Source organism: Convolutriloba macropyga, chromosome 4, assembly GCF_964194025.1.
Source record: "Convolutriloba macropyga chromosome 4, txConMacr16.3, whole genome shotgun sequence".
In the NCBI taxonomy this organism is placed as follows: Eukaryota; Metazoa; Xenacoelomorpha; order Acoela; family Convolutidae; genus Convolutriloba; species Convolutriloba macropyga.
In genome coordinates this window covers 38,137,292-38,162,196 of record NC_134471.1, presented here as the reverse complement: position 1 = coordinate 38,162,196, position 24,905 = coordinate 38,137,292, and the positions used below count along the sequence as shown (strand labels likewise).

Genomic DNA, 24,905 nt, shown 5'->3' with positions numbered 1-24,905 from the left:
TCAGTGAAATTGATTTCCTTTCGATCACAATCCCCTTAAACAAGAAACATTATTTCAGAACGAGAGCAACTTAGATCACTAAAAATGGAGAATTAACGTGTGAAAAAGTCACTCAAGAAGTCAAAAAATGTTCTAGAACAAAAGCACAAATACGATCCAGCAAAAATTTTGCATTAAAAACAGCAAGTTTACAATATTTGCTTCAAATTTCAGTCAAAAGCAATTAAACAGAGCAGAAGTTTCATTACTGAAGATTTCAAACACAAATCCAAAAAGAATGAATAAAACAAGGCAAACTGATTTAGATCTTAGAGAAAAAATTACCTTCCCTAAAGTCACAGATCGAAAGAACTCCGAAATCTTAATAGCAAATTTTGTGCTGTTAGAAACATATTATCTATAACAAACAGCAAAAATTTCAGGATGAAAGAAAAATGATACTAAAAAAGCTGGTCGCGCTAATAACTGTCTCGAACCACAAAATAGGGAAATCTGGATTTCGGCAATTTTACTTAACTGACATACTAAATCATAAGTCAGAAAATGAATCTCAGAAAACAAACAAATTTTGAAACCAATGCCACAACTTTAAGTCTGAAACAACACGGAAAATGGGTGACAGAAAATCATCATTTCTCGATTTTGGTATAAAAAAGTTTCAAAACACTTACAGATGCTTCTCTCTTGTTGGAGATATCTTACATCAACTCCACGACAAAATTTAAAATTATCGGGAAAAATTTTAAAAAATCAGACAGTTCGTCATAGGAGTTCAAAAAATTTCAAATAGTTAAAGTTGGATTTTGAAAAATTTTTAATGAAATTCGAACAATGAACGCCACAAAAATGAATTACAATTATTCCGAATCGACGAAAAACTCCTGCAAACGGTTATCTATATCAACTATGAAAAATTAAATAAAATTAAAGTAGAAAAAACATACCCGGCAGATTGCCGGAAAATAGCCGCCGTTGATTCCAATAAGCATGATTGGGATTGAAAGAATAGAAGATATTGAAAAAAAATTGTACAAAAACATTTTTTAAGTCCGCTTTATTTTGATGGCATTTCGTAGTTGAACATACTTCCGTTTCTTAGAGAGAGGCTACAGGGGCTACTATCAATACCAATAAGCATTAGAGATGGTAACTAAGACTTATAGGAACGACGAAATTGTGGGCATTTAAAATTGGGCTTTATCCGGTTTCTATTTCTGACTTCAATTTTTTATACTGACTTTGTTCATTTTGAATTGCTTTGCTGAGCAACTGACGTTCGAAATCACTTTTAGCAGAGAGAGACAAGAGAGAAACTAGCCTAGAGAAGTCAAAAAGATTTCGCACAAAATGTTGAAAAAGCGGCAAAATGAGGTAAAGCGAAACATTTTTTTGTTCGACGAAGTAAAAAAAAAATAGGAGCGCTATAATGCCGGCGAGAAGATGAGGGCGGCTATTAAAAAGATTTCACGCAAAATCTCGAAAAAGCGGCAAAATGGGTAAAGCGAAAAAAGTTCGACGAAGTAAAAAACGAATAGGAGCGCTATAATAGCCGGCTGAGAAGATGAGGGCGGCTATTAATTACAATTATTCCGAATCGACAAAAAATTCCAGCAAACGGTTATCTATATCCACCATTCTGTCTGCATTCTATGGGCATCCAAAAACTGTTTAAAGTCAGAAAGTAATTCATTCTATGCAGCGCAGCAACGTAAATTCGTAGAGGGTGGTTGGGTGAGGCTCTAGGAGAACTTAATGCACACTGAGCGTTACCTGTCTATCCCGTTTTTGAGGACCAAAAGGGCTGTGTCTCTTACCTGTGCAAATCAGGAACTTGATCTCTTTCTTCTTGAATTTCTCTAAATTGATAGCCCTATCGTTTCTTTTGTCTCCATGCAAGCAAGCACATGCAAATGCGTTGTTCCTATTCCGTCCTCCCCCTTGAGACCACAAAAATCTCTCCATATTGTCGCAGTCCAGTCTTGTACGACAGAAAATAATAGCCTGAAAGAAGGGCAGAATTGCATCTACATTTTAATTCAACCGGCTTTTTTATATTGGCTTCTTTATATAGCAAATCTTATTAATTACTGTAAGAGCAGCAGGCAAAAACTTTCCTACGGTTTATTACAGTAATTGAAAATGATTGGAGTTAAGACCAGCCACGTAGCGAAAAATTGCACTTCTCCAAAAATTATTTCAAATTGAGATCTTTTTACGCATTCGAGTACCTTGTGTAACATTCCTTCAAAAACTGCGTCGTCAATTTCTTAATCTGAAGCTTTAGTAATAAATTTTTCGACACTGAGCTTCACTTGCCTGGTCCATTTGGTGTTTTTTAATGGCATTGACCACGTAAATGCCTTTCAGAATCTTTACGGCCTCGGACAACCCCTCAGGGGAATGGGTTCCCGCTCTGACACCCTCTACTCGATGCACACCATCAGTTGTAATCATAGCTGAAGACGATTGCCACGAAAGGTCTTTAGTTGGGTCAACCATACAAACCACATTATGCACAGTATCGGGCACCGAGTCCTGACCTTTGAGATCAACCCAAACAGGGAAGTGCATGATCTTGTCAGCAAGTTGCTTGACCTCTCGAGAATGCAAAGTAGCACTACATACAACCACTTGCAGTCTTTTGTTATCTGCTGTGACTTGGGGTATCTTTTTCCATATTGTTTGTATCAGATCTCCATGCTGTTGCTGTAACAGGCCGTCGGCTTCGTCCAGAATGAAGAATCTAACGTCACGCACATCTAGTTTCTCGTTGCTAATAAGATCCTTAAAAAATCAGGCCTAATGCATCAACATGCGGGAAATACATCCTTTATCTGGATCACTTAACCGATTAAATGAAAACAGTTTCAAATTATTAAATCAAAACAGTTTCAAGCAATCCAGTTTCAAATTTCCAGATCCCTATTGAAACAAAAATCCACATAAAAAACTTTGAATAGTACCGTACAAAAATTCAAATTTACCCTCGTAACAAAAATTTTACATAAATACATTTTTTCGGTGCTCTATTTTCCATAAATACAATTTCCATTACATCAATAAAAAATTTACATTTCACCTAACAACAAAACATACCCGGCAGATTGCCGGAAAATAGCCGCCATCGATTCCAATAAGCATTATTGGGATTGAAAGAACAGAAGATATTGAAAAAATTGTACAAAACCATTTTTTAAGTCCGATTTATGTTGATGGCATTTCGTAGTTGCATATACCTCTGCTTCTTCGAGAGAGGCTACAGGGGCTACTATCAATATCAATAAGCATTAGTGATGATAACTAGGACTTATAGGAACGACGTTCAAATAGCGGGCATCTAAAATTAGGCTTTATGGGTTTATCCCGGTTCTATTTCTGACTTCAATTTTTTATACTGACTCTGTTGATTTTGAATTGCTTTGCTGAGCAACTGATGTTCAAAATCACTTTTCTCAGAATGAGAGAAGAGATAAACTAGCCTAGAGAAGTCAAAAAGATTTCACGCAAAATGTTGAAAAAGCGGCAAAATGAGGTAAAGCGAAACATTTTTTTATTCGACGAGGTAAAAAAAATTAGGAGCGCTATAATAGCCGGCTGAGAAGATGAGGGCGGCTATTAATAATCAATAACTGTACAAGCGAGAGCACATTTCAATCTAATGATCTGATTTCAAATGTCTCTCAAAAGAAGGACAAATTCTAAGCAAAAATTACCTACGCAAAAAAAAACGAATTACAGAACTGCAAAACACCGAAACAAAAATACATTGGTATAGATTTGATAAGAAACAAAATTTACGTAAAACAAACCTAAAAAGTTAGCGTAAACGAAGAAACTTACGTAGAAGTTGAACAATTTCACAAACAAAAACATAACCAACTAATGTCAGGCGAATTGCTCTCAAACGATCGGCGAGCGGTTGGCTTCGACAGTAACTAGCCACAGTTTAGTTAGGATCATTCGAATCTGCAACTTTTAGTTTTCTAGCTTTGTTAGTAAATAAACTGATCTTTTAAAAATTTTCAAAATATTGCAAAACTTAAATGAAAAGCTTCCAGATTTCACAGTGAAAATGTTCAAAACTATTTTTGGCTCTCTTTATGTCAGGTAACCCATCTGCAAGACTTGAAAAGATTCGTTTGCCAATAATGATTGTTAAACTCCGAACTAAATCTTGCTAAAATTAAAGATATTAAAATCATCAAAACCATTTCATTGTCTAAAAATGCAAGTTTTATCAAAAAGCTCAAATTTGTGATAATAGCTGAAAAATAATCCATGGCGCAATAAACAAATTTTCAGTTACTCATAATCGAACCCTTTCTGACCCAGAGGCTGAAAAAACCCGAATGACAATAAAGGCCAAAACTGAAAAAATTGCAAATTTTGTCAAAAAAATGCTAAAAATCCTGATGTTAAAATCTTGAAAAACATTCGATTACATCTAGAAACTTTACATTCACATATTGTCAAACAGTGGATGAGGTTCCTTGGCTCTTAGGTCTAGAGAAACTAAAAAAACCGACAAAAATTTTCAAAGAAACTCAATGCTAAAATTTGTGACATTAAAAAATTGAAAACTATTCCATTGCAGTTAAAACTTTTCAATGAATTATTATCAAATCCTTAAGGAGGTTTTCTGGAAAGACGTGAAGAATGGCAATAAATGTCAAAAAATTGAAAAACTTGCACGTTTTGTCAAAAAAAGCTAAAATTCGTGATGTTTAAATGTTGAAACCATTCCACTACCACTAGAAACTATGCCGTAACCTATTATCAAACCCTAGAGGAGATTCCTTGAAAACTAGGTCTGATTAAACTCCAAAAAATGACAAACATTTTCAAAAATCTTGAAAAAGTTAATATAAATCTGAGTGTTTTTAGCGAGCAGTTGTTCTTCAGTAGCTAGCCACGGGAGGGGGGTCACAGGGGCGCTGATGGGGGGCAAAAGTGGGGTGTGGGCAACAGCGCAGTGGGGGGTGCAATAGTGGGGGAGGGGGTCAACACTGAGGGTGGTGTCCTTTACCTCTAAAAACGGCCCTTCACATCATAAGTAGAAGTCTCACAATTTGAGCTACAATAGAGCTGAAAGGCTCTTGGAGCACTTAAACCCGCTGGGGGCTACCTGTTTACCCCGTTTTGCGGACAAAGAGTCAAATGGGTCAGACAAAAAATCGGTCAAGCAAAAAATTGCATTAAAGGAAATTCCGACAGGACTAATATAATTACTACAAAATTCGTTTGAGAGCAATTAATCACTGATCACTTTCAAAATCACCGCAATTTAGATTAACAAATCATGTAACCCACATAAAAGTAGCAAACGAGCACTAAAAAAGCGTCGTGAAAATTTTAACAAAATTTTTTTGAAATTTGCAGCGTGAGAATTGCAAAAAAGCGTCAGATGACGAAACAAACACAAGAAACAAGATTTCCGCAAAGTAGCTATGCTCAGCTTTGCAGCTATAAAAGAAAATAGTTAGGTAGCTTTTCATGTGCAAACCTATCTATCCGCGGTATCGTGAACTGATTTATTTTATCAATGAACTTATCAAAACGCAAAAAAAAACATTAAAAGCTTTCTAGCTTTGCTTGCGACACCGATTATTGAAAACCTCTCTGAGAAAATGTCCCTGATTCGATTGACTTCGTATGTCTATTTTTGCATTGTTCTATTTTCAGCACCATATATTAGGATGCCATATTGCAAAACCGGTTTTCCATATGAATAAAAATCCAGCAAAGGTTGTTGTTGACTAAGCATTGTTGGTAGCTAGTAAAAGATATCACAAAACTTTATTAATATGTTTTCAATGTTTTTCTTAAGTTCAGAGAAACTCAAGTTTAATGTCAATGATTACGGCTAGATACCACCTAATTGAATTTACGTTTTCTAAACCTACTTCTTTCACTACTCAAAAAAATTACAATAAATCAAAAAAACTTGTTTCTGATTAATTACGAAGCCATTTGTTTGCTTTTTTTCTGTTCAAAAGGTGTATTTGCACCTAACCAGTTTCCTATTTCACTCAAAGAATACTTATGTTCTTCATTAACTTCTTTCAGCGCTGCTTTTTTCAATAGCTGTGCGATCTGCGAAAAGTAATGCTTATGTTTTCGGGTCATTGATATAAATTTAAACATAAACCGTCTAAATGTCGGAAGAATTGCTCTTGAACAACAGGCAAGTCAATTTAATTCCGTGCCTGTAGCCTGAATCAATTTCTCTTTATAGGTGCAAAAAACCTTTCCCCCAACGTGATTCTTTATAGGTGCAAAAAACCTTTCCCCCAACGTGATTCGAACCATTGACCCCCCCCCCCCCATCAACAGCCACCTGCACTAAACACTCCGCTATGCTTCACTTATTTTTGCTCTACTGCAACCGATTATATATTAGCAACAAGTGAGAGCAATAGAGATCACTCAAAAATGGTGAACGGAAGCGAAAAAAGTCACTTGAGAAATCAAAGAATGTTCTAGAAGAAAAGCGCAAAATGGTCAAGCGAAAAATTTGCATAAAAAAGACACACGTTAACAATAATTGCTATGAACTTCGTTCAAGAGTAATTAAAAAGCACCACGTAATAACCCTCGAGAAAACCGTATTTAATTTCCGCTACCTGGCATGGCCAAATTCTTGCATTTACACTACTGTTAACGACTCTCGAGATAAGTCTTACTATCTAGGAATTCGAACCTTTATGTTGACACTTTTTCAATAAACTTCCACCCACTCTTTCAATTTGTTGAAAACTGCACAGAGTATTTTACATTTTAAGAATTTGATGATTTTAGACTTTTTACCAAATTCCCGATTGGTTCAACTGTACTTCTTTTTTCGTCGCAGACCAAATAGGTTGTCATTGAAAAGCCTGATGTGATCAAAGAAATTAACCATTTGGTTGAACAGCAGTCTAAAACTTTCCCGATTGTTGGAAGAACTGAAATCGGGTGATTATTGTTTGGTTCTTAAAATGAGCCATACTTATGTAAAGGTGTCACCTTGGCTATTTTGAGAGTTAGGAAAAACACCGTCATTAAAACACGAGTTAAAATGTTTGCACAAGGAAGGGCTTAGAGTGTAAAAACTGTTGATATTAAAAGCACGTGAATAAAATCCATATAGTTCTCGATGTATTTTTTAGGGTGCATGGAATTATAAACTTCTGCGACGTGTTTTGCAGGAAAAGATACAGCTTTAATGATGTTTTCTGAACTTTTGCGCTGCTCAAAAATTTCTCGTAAAGAAATTGTATGTTTTTCCCGAGAGTGGCAAAAAGGAGAACATAACCGACTAACGTCGGGCGAATTGCTCTCAAACGACCGGCGAGCGGTTGGCCTCAGGGCACTACCTCTTTATCCCGTTTCTGGAGACGAAAGTCAAATGGGTCAGACGAAAAATCGGCCAAGCGAAAAATTGCATAAAAGACAAACAGGGTTAATAAATTTGCTACAAATTGCTTTTGAGAGCAATTAACAATGGTTTCCTAAAGAATGCCTGATAGATCAGTTATGGTAAAAAACATTTCAACTATAACTCATTGATACTGAGGACCAGAGATGCTGACATTAAGCAAGACATTAATACCTTAAGAACCAACTCATTGTCTCAAGAGACTATCCGGTATCCCTGTTTCAAGCCAGAAATAGTTTCACAGGCTCATAAAGATCCATACACTTGGAACATAAATTTTCCGGAAATTTGAAAAGTTCAAATTTTATCCAAAATTTACTAAAACTGGAGTCATAAAAAACGTTTATCACCATCCCATTAACTCTAGAAACTATGCAACAGCTTATTATCAAATTCAGCAGCTTATTATCAAATGCAGCAGTTTATTATGCAGCAGCTTGGAGGAGGTTCGAGGGCCTATGTTGCCGGTAAATAATCAATATAAAAAATTGCAAATATTTTAAAAAATTGCTTATATTCGTGATATTAAAATCTTGCCGAACATTCCATTACATCTATAAACTATGCAATAGTAAATTATCAAACCCTAGAGGAAGTTCCGTGGCCCCTGAGGATTGAGTAACCTAAGAAATGACAAAAAAAACTTTAGAAACAATGCAGTAATCTATTATCAAACCCTAGAGGGTTTCCACTAGAAACAATGCAGTAATCTATTATCAAACCCTAGAGGAGGTTCTTTGACACCTAGGGCTGATAAAAATCAAAAAGTGTCAAAAATTTTCAAAGAGCTTGAAAAAAATTGCAAAAAAAGTATAAATTTGCGTTTTTAGCAAGCGGTTGTTCCTCAGTAGCTAGCCACGGGTGGCGGCAACAGCGCGGTGGGGGGGGAATAGGGAGGGGGGTGGTCAACAGTGGGGTTGTCTTCAACCTCTAAGAACCGCCCTTCACACCATAAGTATAAGTCTCCAAAACAGTTTGAGCTGAAACAGAGCTGAAAGGCTCTAAGAGCACTTAATGCCCACTGGGCGCTACCTGTTTATCCCGTTTTGGAGGACGAAAAGTCAAAAGCGTCAGACAAAAAAATCGGTCAAGCGAAAAATCGCATAAAAAAAGACCGACAGGACTAATATAATTGCTACAAACTTCGTTTGAGAGCAATTAAAAAGGTTTTACATCACCAATTGGGACTTGCCATTACGTCTGTTGATTTTCTTCTGATAATGCTACCGCATTTTTGCATTCGTTAGGTTTTTCACTTTTTTGCGTTGTTCTCCATACCTACGATCAGATTCCACTGCTTTAAGCTTTATATTTTGCTTCTAGAGTCACTTTTAAATGACTGTCGATCAAACAACTTTCGTTTTTGCTTCACTTGTCTTTCTGGAAGTTAAGGACCGAATGGTTGTTTCAATAGCTCGTACGGAAACAAAAATTAATCTTGGAGCTCGGTTTAATCATTCTTCAACTGGGACAACTTGTGACTCAAAAGGAAATTCATTTTCTCTTGCAATTTTTGTCAGTTTCTGGATTTTAGTTCTTCCGAAATTGTTCTCCGTTGATGGACTTCCTTACATTTTAAGAAAATGGGATAGTGATCTAAAATAGTGATCTAATAAGGTCGACAAATAATGAGCAAAATCACAAAAATACTCGCAGACAGCAAAAACCATTTCTTTAAATCTATTTGTTAATTTACTAACCCCTAATCTTCCAGGAGTTCCAGTGACTATGTCAATTCCCGACTCCAACGCCTCGATCTGATCACGGATGTTAGCACCACCCACACAACACAGGGCTCTTATAGCTGGATCCTTGCAGTACTGTAAACAATATATTGAAATGTTAAAATAGTACATATCGGATTCAGTGCAACAATCGATTCTTCTTGCAAAATAAACTATGCTCCTCGCAATTGGAAGTTATGAGCAAAATGATAGAAAATCATACTTTCGAACGAGTCCTGCCACCCGTAACTCAGATTTGCTTTCTGAATAGATGTTATATGTGTTCCAAGTTCATAATAATGAGAACATTTGACTCAGCAGCTCTTAAAATTAACAATCCACATACCTTTCAAAATGACAAAAATTAGGAAACAAATGATACCACTAACTTGCTTTAAGGTATTGATACAATTATGCGTCTGCTCTGCTAATTCTTTTGAAGGCTCCAATATAAGCGCTTGAGGACAGTTCTGTCTTTTTCTACTTTGCGATGATGCTGATTTTTCTGGCGCCGCTAATGATTTGATTAAATACTTCGGATCAGCTCCAGCGAATCCACTGAAACTGTTTCCTGGTGGATATTTGAAGGGTTCATCGCCGAAATTAAACTTGAGCTCGGCGTTTTTCAGAGTGCATGCGGGAAATATTGTTGTGTTATGTAACATATCCGGTGGAATACCAAATGCTTTTGAAAACACTTTTCCATTTTTCGAGTACTTAATTGACGCCGAATCGAGATCTAGATAGCATCCAATAGTGTCACTAAGTCCAAAAGGTTCACCGTAATCGTCAAATTGGCGACAGAACGACTTCTTTCCAGTTCCCCCGAAGCCAAAACCTTGATTATCGCAGCCCAAGTCACCCAAAGCAGCTTTGCTAGTTGAAAAGCCAACACGACACAGTCCTTCATCGGTAATTGTGGCCTCGTAGTACCATTTTCCTTGGTTAGCAACTCCATAAGTTGCTCTCGAACCTTGCCATACTTTTTGTTCTCTTGACTGGCACAGCAAACCGTCTGGGCTGATCGCAAATTGCGGTGAGCGATCCCAGATGTTCATGGCCATTTTCGTACCACCTACATACATACTTTTTAAATTGGCTGAATAGTTGTTTACTTTTATAAAATTAGAAAGTCTCCCAAAATACCTCCGGACGTTTTAAGCTCCTTAAGATTGAGAAAAAATTAGTCGGGCAATGATAATTCGAATCGTTTCCGGTTGTGAGTCCCCCCCCCCCCCGCTCAGTGGCCGCGCAATAGTTTGCACCCCTTAACATCATGTACAATATTTTCCAAATGATTTACAAGGTAATGCCACGCTCTGTAAACTAGGGGTGCATAAAGTACTTGGGGCGCACACGCAAAAGATCCAATAATTCTTCTGAAGTACCATATACTCGGGTGGTCTCTTCCGTCAATTTCGGCCTCTCGATAATATTACCGTTCACTGATTTGGCACCTTTTGAGAAATCTTATTCTTAATAGTTGGGAGAAATCGAGACTACAAAAGAGCTACACCTTACAAATCTTGGCCCAACCTTCAAGCATTTTCGTCCCCAATGATTTTTGCCTTTCATACTCGTTTATGGCCCCATGGCTTATTGCAGCAACCACTTAGGTCGTCAAAATTAGAATATAGTCGATATTTCAGCCGCATTACGACAAAGTATAATTGTCATCCTGAAACAGTTACACAATAGTTTGGACAACCATGCCGTATGAATATTATTCTGTTGTACAAACGCAAAATTTAGACTACTTCAAACATAGCTGGCCAGAATATAGCCACAATAGCTTTAGATCTTCTATCTCAAAAGATACAAACAGACCAAAAAAATTTCTTTATTAACTGCTGAGATTTTATTTTGATCAAAAATCTGTTTAAGTTATAGCTGCTTCTAATAGCTCCTCTGAAATAACCATACTTGACCTCAAATACACAATCACTTGGCCTTATCTCTTTGAATTAAAGTTAAAACACGCACATTTTAAAATGCCGAAAGTTTGCAGTGCCAGAAGTCAAAATGCCAGAAGTTGCTACTTAGCCAGAAATTAAATGCCGTTGACTTTTAAATGTCATTTTAAAACGTGCACGTTTCGTGTTTTAAGCATGCTTTAGTGACTCTGCAGAAGTCACTTCGAAATTCTGACTTAATATCTCGAACCGCTTCTAGGTTCTCGATAAACGCCAGAAGTTCTCAGTGACTCCAAGCAGAGTAACTTAACCATTAATAAAGATAAGTCAGTTCAGAATCATGAAGTCATTTTTGAGAGCAAGGTAAGTCACGCGTGACCAAAAACTTAATCAAGAAAATAAACAAAAAACTCACTCCAATAAGAATGAAAAATGACGTCACGCACGCAATTCAGTTGAAACAGCACGATTGAAGTGATGGTGACGTCATATGGTCGCAGGGAAAGTCCTGATAGGGCTTGAGAATGAACGCATTGGAAGGGGGTCAATTGATTTGGGGCATGGTTGAGCAGGACTGGGGGACCAAAGCGCCAGGTAGAGGAGGGTGATTGAGTGGGACCGCCCTGCGCTCCATGAAATTGTTGCATGAAACATTTTTGGTGAATTGCATTTTTAGGACTGATTCGGCGTAAGGCTCTAAGAGAACTTAATACCCTTCAAGCATTACCTGTTTATTCCGTTTTTGAAAACGAAAAGTCAAACGGATGAGATAAAAAATTTATCATGCGAAAAGCGCCAGGTAGAGGAGGGTGATTGAGTGGGACCGCCCTGCGCTCCATGAAATTGTTGCATGAAACATTTTTGGTGAATTGCATTTTTAGGACTGATTCGGCGTAAGGCTCTAAGAGAACTTAATACCCTTCAAGCATTACCAGTTTATTCCGTTTTTGAAAACGAAAAGTCAAACGGATGAGATAAAAAATTTGTCATGCGAAAAATCACACCCCGGACAAGTCCTGAAATACAATCCAAGGAAATGTATGACAAACTGGAAACTGATAAACCTGAGCAGCAGATCAATTGAACAATGGCAGTCAGAAACAAAATAATCTCAGATGTTGAAAAACTAAAATATATAAACTAAACAAAAATATTATCATTGCTAAAACTCTTTCAGCTTTTAACCAGAAGACCACATTTGATCCCTTCAACTATACACATTAAACCACGCACATGCCTTTGAAATGGATGTAGTGGCCATTAAAGATTAAGCATAAACTTTAGAATAAAGATAAATGAAACATGACAAATGCATGAAATGAAAATTGCAAAAACTTAGTTTGTATACTTCGCAGTATTATTATGTTCGATCGAAACTAATTTTTGGTCTCTCGACTCTGTCAATTAGCTCATCTGAAAGAATTGAAGAGTTCATTGGCACTTTAAGATCAATAAAAAATTTCCAATACACTCATTAAACTCTAGAGGAAATTTCCTCTCCCCTGCGGGTAGGACAAATTAAATATTGACAAGAAACGTCAAAAAATAATTTAGGTTTTATGAAAAAACTGCTAAAAATCAAGATAATGGATGATGACATTACGCCACATAACAGCTAAAGTGCGGCATCAGCAAAAGCGTTGACAAAAAAGAGTGTGCAAGAGATAAAACCGTGAACGAGAAAGAGAAGGAAAGACACCCCAACGAACAGAGAGATGTAGCTAGGAAAAATTTCCATGATGAGAATCGACTTTGCAACTTTTAGTTTTCTAGCCTTATTAGTAATTAAATCAAATGCAAAAAAAACAAAATGCAGAATTCAAAAGAAAAGTTTCCACATTTCGCAGTAAAAATGTTCAAAAGCATTTTTTGTCTCTGGAGTTCTGTCATGTAACCCATCTGCAAGAACTAATAAGTTGTGTTGGCGAGTAAAGATGTTAAAACTCAGAAAAGAAAAAAAACATTGACAAATTTTGAAAACAATTGCAGATTTTAGGAAAATCTTACAAAAATTCAAGATATTAAAATCTTCAAAACAATTTCATTGTCTCAAGAGACTATCTAGTATCCCTATTTCAAGCTTTCAAAAGTTTCACTAGCTCATAAACATCCATAAACTTGGAAAATGATAAAAATCCAAAAATTTGAAATATCAATTTTATCAAAAAAATGCTAACGCTGAAGTCATTAAAATATTGATAACTCTTCCATTAACTCCAAAAACTATGCAACAGCTTAATATCAAGCCTTGAAGGAGATCCCTAGTACCCTGGTGCCAGAAAAAAAAGAAAGGCAAAAAAAGATTTAAAAAACATAAAATTGCAGATATTGATTACCACGAGGATCGTTGAAAACATAGAAGACCAGAAAATTGGTAAACATGAATAAAACTTGCTTGATAAATAAGAGGCTATAAAAGATAGGAAAAATAAAATAAAAATACCAATTAGAAAAAAAAAACGAAAATATTTGCCGGAGTTTCGTAGTGTCAGTATGTGCAAAACCAGAACTAGAGTGTTTATAATGCACAAAAGCAGCAACGAGTTGATTAAAAAAGTTTTTATTGACAACTTCAGCTCAGAAAAATTGAAAACAAAAGCATAGAATTCATTGCGATATTAACTAATTCTGCATTTTCATGTGCTCTAAACCACTTTGTTCATGCTAAAAACCACGAAAATACTAAAATGAAGGCTAGAAAAAGTCATATAAAATTGGGCTTTAAGGGCTAATCCCGTCTCTAATTCTGAATTCGTTTTCTGATACCAATTTTATTTATTTTAGATTGCTTAGCTGGGCAACTGCTGTTTAGAAATAATTTCAGCAGAATGAGCGAAGCATGAAATTAACCTAAATAAGCCAAGAGCATTTCATGCAAAACGTCGAAAAAGCGGTAAAATGAGACAAAGCGAAAAAAAAATCAAACAAAGTAGAAAAAACATAGCACGACTAGTCCTGAAATACAATCCAAAGTCTCGAATGAAACAGACAATTACTGAACTACTGTATCTGAACAATGCAAGACAAGGACAAACAACCTTAACAGTTTGAAGAAACTAAAATAAAAAATATAACATAACCGACTAACGTCGGGCCAACTGGTTTCAAACAACCGGCGAGCGGTTGGCTTTATCAGTAGCTAGCCACGATTTAGTGAGGTTATCTTTAGCTTAATTTGACTCTTATTTATCTAGCCTTGTAAATAAACCAATTAGAATAAAAACTGTCTTAAAAATTTGCGAAATGTTGCAAAATTTAAAAGAAAAGTTTCCAGATTTTGCAGTGAAAATGTGCAAAACCATTCTTTTTGTATCTGAAGTTCTGTCATGTAACCCATCTGCAAGACTTGAAAAGTTCTGTTGGCCAGTAATGATCGTTAAACTCAGAAAAGGACGAAAATATCCAAAAATTTTGAAAACAATCCGAAACTTTTACAAAATCTTGCAAAAATCTTTAAAGTCGTTTCATTGTCTCATGAGACTATCTAGTATCCCTATTTCAAGGTTTGAAACAAGATCCATAAAAAATTTTCGAAAATTTGAAAATTTTATAAAAATTTATCAAAAAATTGCTTAAACTCGAGTCACTACAATATTGATAAACGTTCCATTAATTCTAGAAACTATGCAACAGCTTATTATCAAATATCGGAGGAGGTAGCTGTGCCCCCGGTGCCGGAAAACATAAATTAAAAATTCAAAAAAATCCAAAAAGAATTTAAAATCTTGACAAACATTCCATTACATCTAGGAACTATGCAGTAACGTATTATCAAACCCTAGAGGAGGTTCCTTGGCTCTAGAGGCTGGAAAAACCTAAAAATTGGAAATAATTTTAAAAGCTGAAAATTGCAACTTCTATAAAAAAAAATTGCTAAAATTTGTGATATTAAAAAGTTGAAAACGTTCCCATGGCCAAGAAAAATCTTTCAGTAACTTATTATCAAACCCTTAAGGAGGTTTTTCTGGCCACTGGGTCTGGAAAAAATTGAATAATAACAATAAATGTCGAAAAAAGTTAAACAAATTTTATATTTTGAAAAAAATGCTGAAAATCGTGATGTTAAAATGTTGAAAACCATTCCATTACCACTAGAAACTGAGCAGTAATCTATCAGACGAAATTCCTTGACGCCTAGGTCTCAAAATTTTGAAAAAAAATGAAAAATAGTATAAATTTGTGTTTTTGTTTGGTTTACCAAAACATATAGCTCTTAAAGTGGTCATAAAAAGCCTCAGTTTTAGATTGGTCCACCAAATGAAGCGGTAGCTTCATCACCCTAAGCACTTGAAGGACAACTAAACGCGGCTAAGGGCCTTTCATGAAACTTAATGCCCGCTGGGCGCTACCTGTTTATCCCGTTTTGAAGGACGAAAAGTCAAATGGGTCAGACGCAAAATCGCATTAAAAAAGACCAACATGACTAATATAATTGCCCCAAAATTCGTTTGAGAGCAATTAACAAGTCCTGTTTATTTTTTTTCTTTATTACCTATTCTTTAAAACAACAATAAAGGGCCGTGTACACCATCCGGCATCGATGGATGTAGGTCGAAAAATAGGGCATGCTGAGTAGCACTTAGTAGCCGGATGCTGCACTCCGAGCTGTTCCCCTCCAGACAGTGTAAAGACGGCCCAGTCACAAAAATAAATAACAAGTGGAGAGGAAAGCACCTATATATTTATAGCACACAGAGGGAACTAGAATGGAAGGATTAAAATAAAAATGAATAAGCAAATGAATAAAGATAAGCAGCCAAACACTCAGTGCAGCCTTCCCTCCTCCACGACGACGATAATCGAAGTCTCACTGAGAACACGAGGCTTGAGGGCACGACATCCCCTCAAGCAGAGAACACAGCTCCTCAGAAGTGCGAAGCTGATTTTCGTTCGGATGTAGCTTATAGTGTCGGCGTACGGCTCTCCGCGTTTTTCGCTGATCTTGGTTGCGAGTTGTTTCATAACGCGCGATGCTGATGGACCTGCACCACCCGAACAAGCAAAAACCAGTGCATTGAAGCTGCTGTGTTCGGTTTCGCGGATTCGCTCTTCGTACTTATTTCGCTTGATGCTCTCGTGATATTTGTATGCATCTTTTATGGTCTTAGGGCAGCTCTTCGCATGAGGGTTGAAAATCTTCACATCGAAGAAAGTGCGATTAAAGCGGGAGCCCCACAGACCGTTTGCCTTGATGTCCAGTCGAGCGTCATCATCAGTGGTGGTGGAATTACTCGAGAAAATTTCTCCATCGAGCGACTGAAGTTTTGGCTCTATCTGTACATCGTGGCAAACGTCATCCATCAGGTTTGCAAACACATCTCTAATTTCGTTGTGTCGTAGGTGCGTATAACCGCCTTTGGCGCAATGGAGGGCATGGGTGAGGCTGAATTCTTTCCCGCATGGGCATAAGGCTGGCGTGTTCTTCGCTTCCCAGGTGTAGCGAAGTGCTATTCCATCACGGAACTGTCTTCGTGAGGTCAAAACCATGTTATGACAACGGAAGCGCGTTAAGCCAGCTTGATGCTCCTTTCTCCGAGGCCAGCTGGATGGTATACTTCAATTCTGGTAGATTGTTTTCGATTCTGGATTTTTTCGAGATGAGTTCACGTTGATTGTCTGCTTTCTGTCTGAGACTGATCTTGGTTTGTTCTATTTCAAATTGTTGAATATTATTTAATGACGCCAATGGTCGTGAGAGTTCAACTGATTGCTCAAGATTTTTGTGAAGATCTTGTGGGAGGGCGATGTTAAGCCCACCCATTCTGAGAGGGAGAGAAAAAAGTTCTCTTTCCTCTTGGATTGCTTCTTTGCCGACGATGTTCGGTATGACTCGGCCAAGCCGCTCCTCCACCTTGTCCAGAACCCCGTCCATGGAAGGTGTAGTACGCGAGAGGAAGCTCAACTTCTGTTGAACCCCCTTCGTCAAACATGCATAGGCATTCTGGGGAGAGGTGAGAGCAAATTGACCAAGTCTGTCTAAACTTTTTGTGTATTTAGTTTCTGCATCTTTCAGGAAATTTTTACTGGCCTCAGAGCTTCCGATAACTGATCCCAGGACTCGAGCGCCCTGCGTGATTTCCACATTTGTGCCTGCAAACACCGTTGACGCTTGGCGCTCGCCTCCTGGCTTGATTATCAACTGACACTTCGGAGGATTGACAAGATATCCATACTTGGGACCGAGCTCAGTGAGCTTGTCGAAGAGTGCCCTGATATCTTTTAACTTACCGACGACGCTACCATCATCAGCATACCATTTTTGTGTCAAAGAGTCATTATGAAGTCTTGTTATTAGGGGTAGGATTGCGATTCCATACATTGCCATCGCAAGGGGATCGCCTTGTGTCGTACCTTCCTGAGACAGTATGGTCGACTTACCGATGTAGAGATGAGACGGGTGGCTACAGGAATTCTGTAAGGCAACATGCAAAGATGGGCATAAGGCTTTCACGTTCTCTAATGCTGTTCGTCTATTGAGCACGTTAAAATCGTTTTTGGCATCAATTAGAAGAATTGCTTCGTTTTCGGGATCATCAAAACTGTGGCGAAGCGAATGTATGGCATGTTCTATGCCACATTTCTGGCCCAGGCACAGTTGCATGTTTCCACTGAGGGATGTTAGATCTTGCCTGATGCAGTCGACGATTATGCGTCCGGTGATGCGACGCATTACTTCACCAATACCAATAGGTCTCACACCTGGACATTTATCCAGAGCCACTAGTCGACAACCATTGTATGTAATCAAATCATCCGGTGGTATTGTGGACGTGGCCAGCCTCTTAGCAAACTTGGCAACAAGCTTGCACAGGTTCGTGGAGGTTTGTCCGAAAGCAGAAAGTAGTCTACGCCAGTCATCGGCATCGCGACCTGAAGGCCCGGCACTGCCATGAGTCTTCATTGCATGCTTTCAGACGAGCCTGGTACTGATTTTGTCGAAGACAGCGGGGTGGTAAGGAAGCGTGCGTGGATGTTCGCTCTGAATGCAGCTGGGCTCCAAGGGTTTACCTTCAGGATTTTTGTCGCGTAAAATCTCGAGGACCGGTCTATCGTCTATGAGATCGGTAGGTGCGAGCACGCCGCCTTTGTGCTCATCCGAAAGAACGCGAATAGCATTACTGATCTTACCACGAGACATGAAATCGTTGAACATCTTGAGGTCAGAGTGCTGCTGTTTCTTCCTTGAATTCATTCTCATTTGGATTGCTTTCGCTTCACAGAACAGTTCTGAGAAGTTGCAGCTGTACCATGCTTGCAGTCTGCGCTTGATGGTCTTATTGTTCGATCCATCGTCTGTGTTCTTTGTTCGACTGAGGGTTAGGTGCGGAAGTATCATACAGAGGGTCAGAGATATATCGGATCTATCGGTGTTTACGGCAATCGGGGAGAGGACACTGTGAAGGGCTTCGGCGAACTGTTCCCCTGTCTTGTTCTTACCGAGCGTGAAGAACGAGGGCTTCCAAGTGACGACCTCGCGGTATATTTCCCGCACTGTTACCGCGTGATGAGGCTGGAAGTGGTCCCAAAAATTATTCGATGCTGCGGCGACGGAACGTTCGGGGGCGTGCGTTGTTGCAGGATCTATGAGTGCAGTGTCGGGAACGGTCAAAGCGTTGTGTGGTGCCGGCGTTGCGATTGCTGTTTCGGTGGCTGCGGTGATCTCAGAGCAGTTTTTGCAGCTGAAGTTTTCGGTCCAATCTTTCGCTGCGGCTAGACCACTGCATTTCACGTGCAAATATTTATAACATGTATGACACCAGACGCCTCCCCTAGGTAGGGGACCCTTGCAGAGTGGACAATGGGTTTGATCAGCCATCAAGCTGCGGGCTAGGAGTTGGGAAGGCTGCACTGAGGGGACTAGATTAAGTTAATTACAGGAGAGTAATAACAGCAACGATATTTAAAGTATTGAATGATGTTAAACAGAATAATAGTGAAAACATGGTTTCCATGAAAGGAGAAGTGCACGGTGTCTTTACAGAACAGTTTAGGTTCTGTAAAGACACCGTGCACTCCTGTTTATTTCTAAATTTACAGCAAGATAGGAATTGAAGGATCAAGATAAAATTATGGCGCTTGGAAACAGAATGTTGACAGAGCAGCAGTAAAGCTTTCTTAAACGATACATCATTCATGCCAACAAAGTAAAACGAAATTAACAGCCTGCACGAGAAACATACTTCCAGTTATTTCTTGAGCATCCCAAATCTGAACGATAACAAAACGGTATTGCAAAATTAAGGAGTGCAAAGAAAGAAAATTTTCTTGAAAAATATTGAAATGTGAGACCACTAACTTACGGACTAAAAGCGATAAAACAGTTACCCTCTTCCTCCATTTCGAACATGATCTACTCTTATATTAGATAGCATTTTTTCGAAAATTTTTTAGCTCAGTTCAGTGAGACAGCATATGTGTGGCAGCTGAACACGCAAAAATGGCGCTGCGAACGCACTGCCTTACATTACCTGCCGGTTTGCTCGTTGATGGTTTCACACCATCGCGTTTCTCTCGAAGTGTTTCAAGGACAATCTGGACAACTGGTATACAGAATGCCCCTGTTTTACCAGAACCAGTTTCAGCAGCCATTAAGACATCTCCCCCTCCCAAGATTAAAGGGCATGCCTCAGACTGAACATCGGTGGGAAGCATCCACTCAAGTGTTTGCAGAGCTTTTTCAACCTCATCGCAGACACCAAATTCAGTCGAAAACGCTGACATTTGTCTGAAAATTTGAGTTTTGCAAAGAATTTAGTTTTGCATTAACGAACTACTCATGTTCACCTGTTCAAAATTAAACGGACAAATAGTGCAATTTTACATGGTGAAGTATAAGTATCTGTTTATTAAAAAAAAAAAAAAAATAAAGGGCCGTGTACACCATCCGGCATCGATGGATGTAGGTCGAGAAATAGGGCGAGAAATAGTATCTGTGAGAGAATTACTTGAAATCAATTTGAAAAATAAAAACAATGCGTTATTCAAATTGAAAGTGCAAAAAATATCAAGGCTTAAAAAGTTTTTTGAACTTTTAAAAAAGAAAAAAACGGTTGATGAAGTTAGTGTTGATAAAGCTCATTTACTCGACCACGAATAAGAACAAATTTAAAGCGCTTGTACACTGCCAGCGCACTGAAAGCCCTGATATTTTGAAAGAGCTATTGAGCTCTGGAATACTGGTTCTGAGAGTGACAAAGCACCTGATATCGAAGCGGAAGCAGAGAGCACAGCTGGAAGAGTACAGTGTGCTCAACCAACAGGCATGTGAGATCAGGTAACTGGGAATTGTTCTGTGCCACCAAGTAAACCTGAAAGCTCAACTCAGGAAAGGAAAAAGGAAGAACCTTGAGAAACGACACGGGAATTGATATTATTCAAGAGGTATGGGGGACAGTGTGCACTGGGGAACCCTCTAAAGTACCTTGAGTACGCGAATTTTCTTAACATAAAACCTATTATTCACTCTTCACACATCCAACGGTAATGGAAACATGGCGTTCATAGATTATATAGTAGCCGCCCGTGCGCAATAGTTTATGTCTTCGGCTAATTGAGCGTGTTACTTGTTTAAAATGCAAAGTTAGAAGTTAAATTAATAAGTAGATTAAAGTTGAAGAAAAGTTGGGTTAAATAAATTAAGATTTAATAGAGTGGTTAGCTCTGATGGGTGATAGGAAAATTGACCGACAGGGCGTTTAGCCGACAAGGAAAAAATGAGAAATTTAGCCGACAGTTTTATCATAATTGGTCATATAAGTCTCATTGGTCCATAAATTGGTCAACAAAAGTCTAAGTAGTTCGGTTGTGATAGATTCATATCAAGTCCCACGGGCCGCTGAGGCATGGCCATGGCCGAGGCATGGCCAGAAGCGGTAAAATACGATCCGACCACGATAGACCTTCGTTACACTAGTTGATGAAATAACTGCGGTATATTCGTCCGCTTACGAAATAGTGTTTTAAATTGGCCAATCACAGCTTCAGAATAAGTTTTATTGCTCATTTTACTTAAATTGTCGGTTAACTTTCTCGTTTTTTGGTTGTCGGCTAAACGCACGGTCGGCCAATACGGCGTCCTCCACTCTGATGGTATGTTTGGTGTTCAATGAATGAGTTTAATCCTCGCTTTCGAATTTAGACATTTCCGTGGCTTTCATTTCTAACAGGTCTTTTGTCGATGAAAGACAGAACCTTTTTTCGGCATTCGTCAGTTGTATAGCAGCCGCCCGTGCGCAATATGTATTATCTTTTGTAATTGAACGTGGTACCTCTTTAAAATACAAGGATTGAAGTTTAATTAATAGGTAGATTAAAGCAGAAGGGAATGGTTTCAAATAAATGAAGATTTAATCGAGTGATTAACTCTGAAGGTAGGTTTATTGTTCAATGAATGAGTTTTATCCGTTTTGTCCGTACCCAATATCGGTTCTATCATCGTTGTAAATAAACCAAGTAAACACTGATATGTCACAATTTTTAGTATTGCTCGAAGCCCGAGCTGTGTCTATTTCAACCTGTCGACACCTATCAAGATTGTGTCAGTCAATAATCAAGTAGTAAATTAAAATTTAAACTAAATCTTTGACCTTGAAACCCAAGGTTTTTAGTACACATTTTTTTACATAAGTGTGACACTCACACTTCCCCTCTCTCAACAAGAATAGAGTGTGCCACTCACTCACATAAAATCAAACAAATTTTACAGCTCTTGATGCATGAACGTTTTAAATTACAAAAAGTTTGTACTTTTCATATAAAAAATTCAGGTATCAGTTTTCGTCATTCATGACTTTCTCTGCCTCGTCCAGCCCAAAATTGTTGTACGCTTCTCGCGCCCCATCGTTCATCAGGATTTGGTATGCTCGATTAATGGTCTTGAAAAACTCTTCATCTCCACCAGCATCAGGGTGCGCCCACAAGCTCATTTTGTGGTAGTGTCTTTTGATCTGATATTTTGAAGCAGAACTTTTTAGCAACAAAATCTCGTGCATTGTCGCAGGCCGACTCAATGCATTTTTATTCCGAATCTCCGGATCTTCTGTGGCCTTCAATTTGGCTTTCTTGTTCATCAAGGAATGCGTTTGTCTATCAATTATAGTGTCTTTCTTTCGGCACTCACTCGCCAATTACTGGTTATAGTTTTTCAACTGCTGAAGTTCTGACCTCAATTGGTCATTCTCTTTCTCCATTTTCTCCATGGCTTCGCTCATTTTATCAGTTTTGATTTTTAGATCGGCCAACTCCTGCTTAAGTAAGTCGATTGACTGCTCTTGTTCGGCATTTCTAGCTGCCGCCGCCTTTAGGTTATCTCTTAGCGCCTCACACTCGGCGCTCAGTTTTCCCAATGCTTCTCTTGTTGCACCTTTGGCTTTGTCGCAATGTTTGTCTGGTTTCAAGGACAATCTGGACAACTGGTATACAGAATGCCCCTGTTTCACCAGAACCAGTTTCAGCAGCCATTAAGACATCTCCCCCTCCCAAGTTTAAAGGGCATGCCTCAGACTGAACATCGGTGGGAAGCATCCACTCAAGTGTTTGCAGAGCTTTTTCAACCTCATCGCAGACACCAAATTCAGTCGAAAACGCTGACATTTGTCTGAAAATTTGAGTTTTGCAAAGAATTTAGTTTTGCATTAACGAACTACTCATGTTCACCTGTTCAAAATTAAACGGACAAATAGTGCAATTTTACATGATGAAGTATAAGTATCTGTGAGAGAATTACTTGAAATCAATTTGAAAAATAAAAACAATGCGTTATTCAAATTGAAAGTGCAAAAAATACCAAGGCCAAAAAAGTTTTTTGAACTTTTAAAAAAGAAAAAAACAGTTGATGAAGTTAGTGTTGATAAAGCTCATTTACTCGACCACGAATAACAACAAATTTAAAGCGCTTGTACACTGCCAGCGCACTGAAAGCCCTGCCCTGATATTTTGAAAGAGCTATTGAGCTCTGGAATACTGGTTCTGAGAGTGACAAAGCACCTGATATCGAAGCGGAAGCAGAGAGCACAGCTGGAAGAGTACAGTGTGCTCAACCAACAGGCATGTGAGATCAGGTAACTGGGAATTGTTCTGTGCCACCAAGTAAACCTGAAAGCTCAACTCAGGAAAGGAAAAAGGAAGAACCTTGAGAAACGACACGGGAATTGATATTATTCAAGAGGTATGGGGGACAGTGTGCACTGGGGAACCCTCTAAAGTACCTTGAGTACGCGAATTTTCTTAACATAAAACCTATTATTCACTCTTCACACATCCAACGGTAATGGAAACATGGCGTTCATAGATTATATAGTAGCCGCCCGTGCGCAATAGTTTATGTCTTCGGCTAATTGAGCGTGTTACTTGTTTAAAATGCAAAGTTAGAAGTTAAATTAATAAGTAGATTAAAGTTGAAGAAAAGTTGGGTTAAATAAATTAAGATTTAATAGAGTGGTTAGCTCTGATGGGTGATAGGAAAATTGACCGACAGGGCGTTTAGCCGACAAGGAAAAAATGAGAAATTTAGCCGACAGTTTTATCATAATTGGTCATATAAGTCTCATTGGTCCATAAATTGGTCCAAAAAAGTCTAAGTAGTTCGGTTGTGATAGATTCATATCAAGTCCCAGGGGCCGATGAGGCATGGCCATGGCCCACGAGGCATGGCCAGATACGGTAAAATACGATCCGACCACGATAGACCTTCGTTACACTAGTTGATGAAATAACTGCGGTATATTCGTCCGCTTACGAAATAGTGTTTTAAATTGGCCAATCACAGCTTCAGAATAAGTTTTATTGCTCAGTTTACTTAAATTGTCGGTTAACTTTCTCGTTTTTTGGTTGTCGGCTAAACGCACGGTCGGCCAATACGGCGTCCTCCACTCTGATGGTGTGTTTGGTGTTCAATGAATGAGTTTGATCCTCGCTTTCGAATTTAGACATTTCCGTGGCTTTCATTTCTAACAGGTCTTTTGTCGATGAAAGACAGAACATTTTTTGGCATTCGTTAGTTGTATAGCAGCCGCCCGTGCGCAATATGTATTATCTTTTGTAATTGAGCGTGGTACTTGTTTAAATTACAAGGATTGAAGTTTAATTAATAGGTAGATTAAAGCAGAAGGGAATGGTTTCAAATAAATGAAGATCTAATCGAGTGATTAACTCTGAAGGTAGGTTTATTGTTCAATGAATGAGTTTTATCCGTTTTGTCCGTACCCAATATCGGTTCTATCATCGTTGTAAATAAACCAAGTAAATACTGATATGTCACAATTTTTATTATTGCTCGAAGCCCGAGCTTTGTCTATTTCAATCTGTCGACACCTATCAAGATTGTGTCAGTCAATAATCAAGTAGTAAATTAAAATTTAAATTAAATCTTTGACCTTGAAACCCAAGGTATTTAGTACACATTTTTTTACGTAAGTGTGACACTCACACTTCCCCTCTCTCAACAAGAATAGAGTGTGCCACTCACTCACATAAAATCAAACAAATTTTACAGCTCTTGATGCATGAACGTTTTAAATTACAAAAAGTTTGTACTTTTCATATAAAAAATTCAGGTATCAGTTTTCGTCATTCATGACTTTCTCTGCCTCGTCCAGCCCAAAATTGTTGTACGCTTCTCGCGCCCCATCGTTCATCAGGATTTGGTATGCTCGATTAATGGTCTTCAAAAACTCCTCATCTCCACCAGCATCAGGGTGCGCCAACAAGCTCATTTTGTGGTAGTGTCTTTTGATCTGATACTTTGAAGCAGAACTTTTTACCAACAACATCTCATGCATTGTCGCAGGCCGACTCAATACATTTTTATTCCGAATCTCCGGAACTTCTGTGGCCTTCATTTTGGCTTTCTTG

General features: G+C 38.3%; 1 protein-coding gene across 1 annotated transcript in view; it reads right to left on the bottom strand.

The window, feature by feature from the left end:
• Positions 1-19,777, bottom strand: part of LOC142337652 (ATP-dependent RNA helicase DDX1-like) — a 30,397-nt gene extending 10,620 nt beyond the window's left edge. Inside the window, exons 1-5 of the mRNA XM_075387047.1 lie at positions 19,523-19,777; positions 9,531-10,216; positions 9,118-9,237; positions 2,317-2,784; positions 1,815-2,001 (exon numbers count right to left, since the gene is read on the bottom strand). Of these exons, the coding sequence (XP_075243162.1) occupies positions 1,815-2,001; positions 2,317-2,784; positions 9,118-9,237; positions 9,531-10,216; positions 19,523-19,775 (1,714 nt within the window). The 5' untranslated portion in view covers positions 19,776-19,777. The remainder of the gene's footprint in view (positions 1-1,814; positions 2,002-2,316; positions 2,785-9,117; positions 9,238-9,530; positions 10,217-19,522) is intronic.
• Between the last annotated feature and the right edge of the window lie 5,128 nt (positions 19,778-24,905).